We start from the raw sequence: 11,312 nt of genomic DNA on the forward strand, positions 1-11,312 counted from the left end.
AAGCCTCTCCCGGGTCTCATGGTAAAGATCGTCATTACCAAACACGCCAGAAATTAACCGGGGATTTAAAAAAAAAAAAAAAAAAAAAAAAAAAAAAAAACTTCTGTATAACACATGATCTTCATCAGGAGATAGTTTACCTTGTCATGCTCTAGGTTCCACTTTTTAAAGCTTAAAGAGATTAAAACGTCTTGAAACTACTAGGAAAAAAAACTGTAAATTTTAACATGAATTCTGTGACAACTGGGAAATGAGATCATGTGATGGGACTGAAAGCGCCAGAACAGCTGCAGAACCTGCATTTGTTTTTTGTGGGGGGTTATTTCCCCCACCAGGAACTTTTTTTTAATCCATTTGTTTCATTGTGTATTAATCTAACCTCTATGAAACTGAGATGGTGCATAGCAAGGAACTTATCCTCAAATTGAAAATGTTGAGATAAAATAAATACATAAATAAAGAAAAGGCTGTTAAGGAAATTGTTCAAAATTACAAGATGTAATAGTCTGTACTAAGAGTGAAATAATGATCTACTTTTTACATTTTAGCTCCATCAGGGAAAACTTGATCAGTTTTCACAGCTTTTCTACTTATTCTCCATTTAAGGAGGACTTGTTTTCTAAGTAACTAAATAGCACCGTAAAATGTGCAAAGACAAAGAACCAAGAACTGCATGAACACGAATGAAAGAAAAGAGAAAATGAAAATTCAGCAGCTACATAGATGGTAGAATCAAAGTGGTTAAGAGTCACACAGTCTGATCATGTCACAAAGCTTAGTCTGCTGCTGATTATTTTTGTCTATTAAGTGCCAGAAGACAGTGGGAAATTGTTTGTTTTGCTGCTCCAACAGCCCAGGAGCAAAAGATACAAAGTTTATCATCATATGACAAAAGAAAAGCAGCATATCCTCACATTCAAGAAGCTGGACACAGACCGTCAGGGACGTTTGCTTGAAAAACTGTTACAGCACTATTTGATCTTGATTTATTTCTGAATTTCTCTACTTAAAAAAGAATAATAATAATAATAATAATCTGAAATCTGAGCTGGGACAAGGGGTGGAGACAACTCAAGAAGTGCCATAAATTGTCACAAAGGCACATGAAAGTAAGTTCTGACTGACAAACTGTTAAGTCTTAAATGTCATTGTTTAGACAATACAAACTTGCACACCCACTCTTTAATGTCACAATATGAGTAGGCAATGCTGCAAAACTGCACACCCTGCATATCAGGTATTTGTTTACATCATCTTTTTCTTTTTTTTCTCTCTTTAAACCCATGATCTGATTTCACAATGACCCAAATCAGACCAATCACTGCCAACATTGAAAATTCAGACCAGAGCATCAAGAGTTATGACTTAAGACTAATTTAATAATCACAAAGACAACATGTTATCAATCATATGTTTATCTGGGCAGAACACAGAACCTGAGATAACAGCACGTCCCCAGCATCCACACCAACTCATTAAACATTGACATTGAGGCTTATTTGGAAACAGACAATGTTTAAATGCATCAGCATTTCACCAGGATAGTAAAACTAGAAGTTAGTCAAACAGTCAGACTAGTTAACTTTCCATCCACATGCACACACAAACAAAACTCCTGTCAGAAACAATGAACCCAGGACTAACGTACGTTCCTCCCCCCTCCTGGAAGTGCATAAAAATCCACCTGATACAATATCTCATGTAACACCTGCCTCAATTATACCGACAGAAGAAACAAAACTAAAAGTAACTGTTTTTTTTAGCTTATGTTGCAGGTAATTGAAAAAGATGTAGAAAATACACATTACTACTCTTAAATTTACAATGAAGTACAAAAAAAGTGAATATAAAAATAAGAATTGCGACTCAAAAGTAGCAGTTCAATTTGTGCAAACATGTCTACCAGAAATAAAACTATCTTAACATCAACTTGTCAGCTTGGCAGAAGAAAGAGAACATCTTCAGAGGAACATTTAGGATGACAAATCTACACCACTAAAACTGGTTAGGTAGTCAACTAGGCTGCGAAACCTTAAAACTATAAACATACCATCAAGCACACATTTACAACATCATGGAATAACAGGTTTTTATCCATTAAGACGTGCACAACTTACTCTTTTTGCAAGTAAACAAGAGGACAACAAAAATACCACCTGTACAACTTTTAAAGCAGGAACGCATGAGCTGAAGCCTTTAGGTACTGATGCTACCAAAGTCCAACAACTAGAATATTCCCTTCAATCTACAATAATCAAAATGTGATTTCATTGTATTTATTTATTTATTTATTTTTTAAATCAGGTAAATAAAAAAGTACCCAACTGATTTGTCATGCTTTGTACACCAGCAACAGCTGCAGGGTCAAGTTAGGTTAAAATAAATGAATTGCATATAAATATATTTGAATATTTAAAAACAACCAAACTTATTCAACAAGGGTTTTTCTTACTTGACCCAGACTCCTAACGTTTTGGATAGAGATGACACACTGCAGTCAGCGTTTAAAAACCAGTATCAAATAATAAAGTCTATGACATGGCTTCTTTGGGGAAACAGAATAATCCGTGCAGCGGTGAGGGGTTAGTCTGCCAACAAATCACATCTCAGATGAAGCTAAGAGTAGAATAAGTGAGCAGTCCTGTTTTCAGACTGCCTCGTTTCTCGCACTCAGGTTTGGCCAAAAATAAATCTTTGGATAATTAAATGTCACAACCAAAAGGTCTTAATTTAGAGACGCCACGGTGCCTGAAAACCCAAAACCACTAAAAGGTATAAAGCATATCCTTTGGATTGTGTGATATCAATTCTTTTCTTTCAAATGTTGTTAGTTTTTTGTTTTTTTGTTTTTTTTAATTAAGTCATTTTATACCTGTGTGGTAAAGAAATGGGACTTTCCTAAAAATAAAGCAACAAAGCAAATCTATCCCAGAACACTGAAAGATTTGCATTATGCACATTCATCTCCACAGAAAAGATCTGCAGCTGTGATCAGAAAGCGAGGCCCTCCCCGGAGCTTTCACCCATGACGGCAGCAGCAGCGGTGGTGGTGTTGGCAGGAGGCTCTGGAGCAGCAGCAGCCCGGTTGCCAGAGGGGGTTGCCTGGCAGGAGCTTGTTCCCTGGCTCAGGCAGCTGCCTGCTGGAGAGATGGCAAGGCTACGGAACAACAGGTCCATGGAGGGCAGCAGGGGCTTCAGGAGGCTGACAGGGCAGAAGGCTGAGCCCCCATGGGGGGTAAAATTTACCTTGTTGGGGTCTGGGCAGGAGGAGATGAGGGCTGGCTTTGATTGGCGTGGAGCGCTACAGAATGAGAGGAGCAGCAAAGTGAGACCAAACTAATTCCCATCAAAGTATAGGTGGTGGAAATGAGTTTTAATCTACCCAAGATTGTAACACACTATAAGCTACAAACCCACAACTAAAATTATAATGAGTATTGTGTCGTAATTATAGCTGCACTAACGAGAAGTCTTGCAACCAAATTTCATACAGCAGTATATACAAGACGTCTTAAAAAGGAGAAGGACTGAAAAAGGCAGTAGGACAGATGGTATGACTGTGAGGGTGGAGGCAAGATTATAGGAAGTGTGAACATACAGATCCCTCTGTGATAAATTCTTCTAATTCTGTTAGTAATCAAGTATAAGGTAAAGTTAAACTTATCAGATCATTGTTGATTAAACTTGAAAACAATTCTTATTAAATGCCTAATCTTAACCAAACTTGTTCTGACAGATTGGTGTTCATATTTTGTATAAACAGTGAAAAACAAATGGGTTATTAGCCACCAGAGGGCATCCACATGCTGATACAGTACATATACAGCAAAATACATGAGATTTCTCAGTCTAGAGGCAATTTGTGTAGATACCGAAGGTAAGATGCAGATCCAACATGAGGCAGAAGTCTGTGAAGTTATGTTCAGATGCAAAACTATAAAACTGTACCTGGTCTCCTCCCAGACCCGGACCTTTTCACAGCCCTCTGGAGGTTCTCTCTGGAAGCAGCAACTTTTGTTGGGCCCTGGGGAGGAGGAGATCAGCAGAGGCAGGGAGAGGTCAGCCTCATTCTGGGAGGAGAACGGAGACAGGACGCACATCTCTGGACTGTCTATTAAACCTGAAAACAAGGAAGGGGGACGAGTTAGTATAAAAGGAAAAGACATTATAGAAGTGAAGATAAATAAACCTGTGCCTGAATGTTTTACTTGCTGCTGTATGGCTGTGGATCTTTAAAGCCATCAGTCTGGAACTGCTACAGTCTGTTTGGGCCTCTGCTGTAAACAGCCCCTTGATGATTATCTTTATTTAAAACAGTTTTATGAATTTTTGTGTGCATCTAAGATACTTGTCTGCGTGATTGTGCATGTGTGTGCAGAGAGTGGTTTTCTGATTTTAGGTCACGTCTGAGTGTTTTCATTTTAGGCTACATCTTGAGTGGTTTGCAGCAGGTGTGAACACACAGCAGTCTACTTTTCCTTTTGTTTTATGACTTCTCTCAATTTTAACACTAATGACTTTTCAGTACAGTTTCTGGTCTGACGCATGTAAAAGGCACCATTTACAGAGGAGTTTCAAGATGGAAATTATGTGTATTGTCAATGCAGTCAGCCAAAAAAAACAATAAATACACCACTTTGTGTGCTGAATATAAAACGCAAAACATTTCAGCCCAAAGTAAAGCACACTTCATGTTCAGTGGTAAACCACCTTTGCAAACAGTGGTTAGAACAAATGCTATTTCAATGCATTTTGAATTATAATTCGTTCATTTTGTTTCCCTTCGTCAAACAGAAACCATCAAACAAACCTGCTTATATGCAAGAGAAAATGCACTCTCCTGTAACCACCCTAAGACTGACACTTTGTGCTAACAAACTAACCTTTGTGCAGGTCCAGAGGAGCGCCTTCAGAGTTGGGCGGGGAGGTGGAGATGTAGTTGGGTGAGGAGCAGGGAGAGGGGGAGGTGGAGGATGAGGACAAGGGTGTGGTAGCGGGATCACTCTGAGAACCACTGCTGCAGCTCTGCGGAGGGACCGGAGCCCGGTGACCATCCGGAACCTCGAGGAGCTGACGAGCAGAAAACAACAGGGTTTACCCTGCGTTCTTTAACACTAGCTATGTGGTACTTTTTACGAATCTCAATCCAAAAAAACATTTAAAAAATCTTCCTTTCTTTATAAGTAAAACCATTCTTGAGTTTTTCCACATGTGTGCTGTGTGCAGGGTGAGTGGCACTTACCCTTTGCTGAGGATGCGGCGGCTGGCAGATGAACATGCCTTCCAGCTCCTGGTTGAGGCCCTCCACGCTGCAGCGCAGTCGAGGGACCAGTGTAGACAAGGGAGCGAGGGGGATGGGAATTGGCTGAGTCTGAGGGCACACAAACAAGTTAAATGGAATTTATGTTGCATTACTCCTGAGGAGTAACAGATCTGGCACTTGCTTTTCTCGTCAGTTTCTCTTCTTTCCTCTCATTGTGAAGCTCTGTGAGCTACATTATTTGTTTTAGTACTGCTATATAAATAAAAGTTATCATTGTTATTAGTAAATCAAATCCTGAAGTCTTTCTATGCAGTGCCTAAAACACATTTCTTCATCAGCTAAGTATGAAAGCAACATCTGCTGTAGATATCACTGGAATTCACCAAATTCTACAATGATAATCAAAACTGGCAAAGTATGTTTGTCTTTATTAAAATATCATAAGCTCAGATTTGTATCCGTTCATGTCACCACCCTTTGATCTGAAGCCACCTCAGCCCAGTCAGAGAGACAACACGCAACAAGACAGTGAAGACCAGCTGTGCTGAAAAGAGAAGTGTGTATTTCGCTCTGAAAAGCAGAAGCAGTGTGATGTAGTGGTCTTCCTGTTGCTTCAGTGTTTTACTTTGTTCATTTCCTGCAAGGAGCTGCACTGTTTACTTATAGACGTTGATGAATGTTAATCAGTGATACTTGCACTGGTAAAAACGTTGTTTTTGTCGACTTTTACCGTAAAAAAAAAAAAAACCAAACAAAAACAAACAAACAAACAAACAAAAAAAAAAAAACACACACACACACACACACACACACACACACACACACACACACACACACACACACATATGAAGTAAGCAGCATTGTGTGTTTATGCATACTGATGATGGGAAGGTACCTGAGTAGCTCCTAGGTTACAGCTCCGCTGAGGATAGCCTCGCTGGCGGTCTTTGTCATGCCCCCCTGAGACTGCAGGTTTGTTGCGCTGCTGCAGCTGTTGTTTTAGTTTAGCAATCTGCAATGAACCGAGGGTTATTATCAGTCAATAAGCTTGCACACACAAATGCGCAGAAAACATCCTTTATACATGTCACACACTTTGCAAGACCACCCCCCCCCCCATTTTTAAGCAGTGACAATTTGATTATGTGATAAAAGATGTGATGAGGAGTCAGCCTCTGCTGAAAACTGAAAAAGGGAAGTTTCTTTAGAGATGAGGTCATTTGATCTGTTTCTCAATGGTACCAAAATTATTGAGTAAGGCCTTTTTTTCTCCAACAGTTTGCCCTCTTTGATACAAAAATGCTCAGTTTAGCAAACCTGACAAATACTCCTGTTGAGTAATAAAGGCAGATATTGACCTCTCGCAGATGCTCGGCGCTGCCCCATGATGCTGAACGCTTGTGGCTGCTGCTTCCTCTTCTGCTCTGGGAGTTATCTGACCATGAATCTGGCGTCTGGGGAGGGAGAAACCACAATATGGTCAGCTGCCATAAAAACTAATACCCTCAAAAGAAAAGGAGGTGACTAATAAACAAGTGTATATATATATATAAAAGTTTAGCCCTGAAGCTGCATCACAACCATATTAAAATCAGAGCCCGGAAACTGTGGCATTGAAGTCACATGTTATGACAAGACTTCAAACATATTTTACCAATAGTTTCACACCAAGCACAGATCAGCTTTTCATGCTCAAAGGCTGATCTGCAGCCACATCATATCATCCACACCCACAGATGTCTCTTCGCACTTGTAGAAGTGCGAAACAGCAGGAGAAACTGAAAAACAAAGAAGGGGGGGAGGATGTGGGCAACCAAAGAGCAGTGGCGAGTGCCTGCACACAGAGCAGAGAGGATGGGTGCAGCCAAAACGGCCTCGTCAGCTGACTTCAGGGACTGTTCTCATGGCTGTGGTTCTCACTCTGTAATAGCTATGCAAGCACCGGACACTCCCTCCCTCCCTCCATCTCACAGCAACTTCCTTCTCTGCAAAAAGTGCAAACTAATCTTCCGACAGGCACATTTACAGATAAAAAAATAAATAAAAATAAAATAAATACATCAAATTTTGATCAGTAATTCTAACTATGGAAAAAAAACAAACAAACAAACAAACAATAGTAAAGTTATACATTCCATTCATTTGTTTCAGACAAAACAGCTTTGATTCAAACTTGCCAGCATTATTATGTTCACCCAGGTACACTTTTCATCTGAAGCTGACCTGAGTGGATTTGTCCTTGCGAGAAAGGCTGCTCTGGCCCTCTGGTTCTTTCGGCCAGTGTCCCTGCAGGTACGGCCCAATGATGGCATCGAGAGACATCGTCCGCCTCATGCCAGAGCTCAACTGGTGCGATTTGGCCTTTCCAGCTGTCGGTGTCAGAGACAAATTCTCATTTTACTGGTGGCAACGGGTTAAAATTATTTGTGATTTATTGGTTTTCATCAGTTAGTAAAACAACTATTGAATTTTGAGTCTAACATAACTTTGAGCTCTTGCACGCTAAACTGTTATTTACACCTATATAATCAGAAAACACATACTACTGCTGTTAAAAAGTGCTAAAATAATCAACTCATACATCAATATGTCAAATAAGCCTAAAACGGTGTAATGTAGTTGCTGTCAACAAGCTTTAAGCTACTTTATATCAACATTAACAACATCTATTGCTAAAATGATTTATTGATTAATTCTTGGACAAACAGAAAATTCATTGGCAACCGTAATGAAAAGAGATTCAAAGTTAGGTCTTTTTTTTTTTTTTTTTTTTTTTTTATAAAAGGAAAACTGCAAAAACATTTGCTAGTTCCAGCCTCTAAAATATGAGGATTTCCTGTTCTATTTCTCTGGTATGATTGTAAAGTGAATATCTTTGTTTTCAGAGTTAGCAACCTGAAGCAATAACCTTGGGCTCTGAGAACTTCTGATAGGCTTTTTTCACTATTTTGTTATCTTTCATAGCCCAAATAATTCATTGATAAACTGACCCACCAAACCAACCAGATTCATTTATAATGACAATAAGTTTTTGTCAAATAACCTATCTATAGAGTAATTACTGCAAGGTTGTTTTATCTGCATTCATATATTTTCCACTCACTGTCATATCATTTATGTCCATTTTCTATCTTATTATTAAATTCTACTGACAGTATGACGGACAGATGCATTAGTTTAATAAACACAAAGCTGAATCTACATAGAAAACAAAAGAACAGCTCTAATAACAAATGAATAGTTGATTATTGGTTATCAGTTGATAAACTTGTTTTGGAAGTTCACAGAGATGCTGTACTGACTTCCATGTTGACATTATTATATGACTGAATGCGGCTACACGCTTCCTAATAAATAGGGTTTTACTTGTTTATCTATTTCCACTTTGGATAGTTTTATTGAAGTAGCTCACTAGTGAACCCAGAGGTGGATACAGCTGGTGTGAAACCATGTAAGGTTGCATTTAGGTGATCGACAGTGCCTTTTTTTTTTTTTTTAAATATTTTCTATCATGGCATCACATTCAAGCCTATACACATTAATCTAGGAAAAATAATGCAAGAATAAGGCAGGTGTTAGGCTCATACCTGACTTCCCATCTCTCCGGTTTGATCGAGGTTTGCTGGCCAGCTGATAGGGGATGGTGGCCTTGAGGGGCTGTGGACCCAAAGCAGCTCCCCGGGCCTGTGCAGCTCCACTTCGGCCAGACATGTTTGCCGTGACAAACCTCACCGACTTGAAATCAGCAGTGGGTGTCCTGCCTGGGGGGAGCCGTGGGGGCGCTCCGTGGAAACACTGGTAATGGCTGGCCAAGTTACCAGCTGCAACTCTTCCTCCTCTGGTGATGATGACTACTCAAAACCGTTACAAAAGTCGGGCTCGACTCATACAAATAATCATTTCCGAGTGAATTACAGCCACCAGCAACACTTAGCTCGACAGAAGAGACGTGACTAGCAGCCTGTGATCAAATCATCGGCGGTGATCATACTTTTTCTTCTGGCTTGTGTGCGAGTTAGCAGCCTTAGCAAGCAAAGTTTCTTTGTGAGGATGTCGAGATATTTCACCCTGTTGCCGAACAAGGAAGCAGCTCCAGGTTCAAGAAGTCACTTTAACGTCAACTCCTGCGTCTTCTGAGCAAACTTTGAAGTATATTTCATTGTACTTCTTCGGGCTGGAGCGTGTTTTGGTGGCCCACAAGGCAGCGAGGTGGTCTCAGTCCCTCTGGCCCTCCGTGGTTTTGTTTCAACGCAAACTCCAAACACTTCCACCACCACGCTGGTGTGGATTTAATTATGTAGTGGGCGGGCCCAGCTCCGATCCTCACTTTTCATTGGCTGTCAGAGTCGCCGTCTTCACTCCTATTGGACAATCCGCCATCAATCCGTCAAACCTCGGACAATGAAATTTGCTGTCACCGCCCCCAATTCATATCTCACATTAACCGACCTTCGCTGGCAAAAACGTGTTGAAACACCACGTATAAGCTTTTAAAGTGTGAAAACTGACAGTGACAACTACGAACAGTGACAGTAGAAATCGACAAACTACTTCTTAAACACAATTAATGGTTGAAGTTACTGTGATTTACTATTTTAAGCGAACTGTCATATCTTGCAACTACAAATCATCAATACTGAAAGAGTAGACCTCCACAGATCGACTTAAATAAAACACAAAAGTATAAGCTTTAAAATATAATCATTGTACCAAAAGTAAAAGTACTTATACAGATATACACTTATATTTATTGGATTATTATTATTGATGTAGGCTATATTCATCTCTATTATTGCAGCTGGTAAAGGTGGAGCTAATTCTAACTACTTTATGTGCTGCCAGGGATCTTAATATAAAATCAACACATCATAATTTATTATCTTGTTATATTTTGCATTAATAATCTAAATCTACAAAGTAACTAAAGCTGTAAAATACACTTAGCGGAGTTAAAAGTACAGTATTTCCTTCTGAAATGTGGCAGGTTGGAACACAAAATAGAAATACTCAAGTAAAGTACAAGAACCTTTACACTGTACTTAAGGGTAGTGCTTGTGTAATTGTACTCAGTTGCATTTCACCACTGTAAATCATGCAGCCATTGTGTTTTTTTTTTTACTTTTTAGATTTTTTTGATCCTCTCCTGTTAAGCATGGGTTTCTTTTCATTTCAGTACAGCGTGGAAATGACTACAAAGCTCCAGAAACTTTGCTGATTCCTTTCACTCTATTATTGTATGGTGATGCAATATAAGAACAGGCTGAACTTAAAAGTTTGCACTGCATTGCGTCACAATAAGATTTGACAACAGTTAATGCAGACTTGATGTTCGCTGTGAGGGACTCCACTACTAAGGCAAGTCTCAAGAATATGCTAATACAGTTTCATACCATACAAAATGACTGAAAACTCATTGGTTACCTAACAAAAGGGAAAATACAATTAAATGTCCACAACGAAGTAACATGACTTGCAGAATAGCTGTGATGTAAAGTATAGGTGATCTGTGGTAAATGGGCCACAACGTACAAAACACTGGTATGGTCTTCTAACCGTTCCATTCATTCATTCATTTATAAGATAATTATTTCATCATACTATCCTGATGCCCATTAAATCACCCCAGCTGGGTGTGTGTACACCATCTGGGTGGACTGTGAAGTGGTTTTGGGTGGTGTGCGTGCATGTGTGAGACAGTGTGCATTGTGGGAGATAAATGTCCTGACTCTGTGTAAAAGGGAGTGCCAATGGTGGGACAAGAGAAGGGGGCAAAGATAACACTTTTACAAACAGATCCTAGACCTGTGCTAAGGCTCCCAGTGTCCCCTCACCCACAACAACTGGCCCAAAATGTGCACTCACTTACATGGGACCTCAGCCAATTCTTAGATAACACGCTTGTGTGTCTGGCACACCAGAATGGGAGTGAAAGTGCTTTATCACAAAAGGGTGAAGTGCTGAACCATGTGTCCAGCAGCCTGCTCATCTATCTAGTGCAACTGCACCATACAATTGATGTCACTTTCACAAAACAGCCAAAGACAAAACA

The 11,312-nt window shown here is 39.8% G+C and overlaps 1 protein-coding gene across 1 annotated transcript; it reads right to left on the reverse strand.

The window, feature by feature from the left end:
• Positions 1-2,831: 2,831 nt before the first annotated feature.
• Positions 2,832-9,526, reverse strand: LOC139608770 (protein FAM117A-like). The gene is made up of 8 exons (XM_071462833.1): positions 8,851-9,526; positions 7,487-7,632; positions 6,622-6,717; positions 6,159-6,275; positions 5,243-5,371; positions 4,884-5,070; positions 3,949-4,120; positions 2,832-3,301 (listed from the first exon to the last, which is right to left on the reverse strand). Exons 1-8 carry the CDS (start codon positions 8,972-8,974, stop codon positions 2,992-2,994), a joined length of 1,281 nt encoding a protein of 426 aa, XP_071318934.1. The 5' UTR covers positions 8,975-9,526; the 3' UTR covers positions 2,832-2,991.
• Positions 9,527-11,312: the final 1,786 nt, after the last annotated feature.

This window comes from Trachinotus anak, unplaced genomic scaffold (genome assembly GCF_046630095.1).
Source record: "Trachinotus anak isolate AG129_WGS33_773 ecotype Australia unplaced genomic scaffold, CSIRO_AGI_Tana_v1 ptg000025l, whole genome shotgun sequence".
Classification (NCBI taxonomy): domain Eukaryota; kingdom Metazoa; phylum Chordata; class Actinopteri; order Carangiformes; family Carangidae; genus Trachinotus; species Trachinotus anak.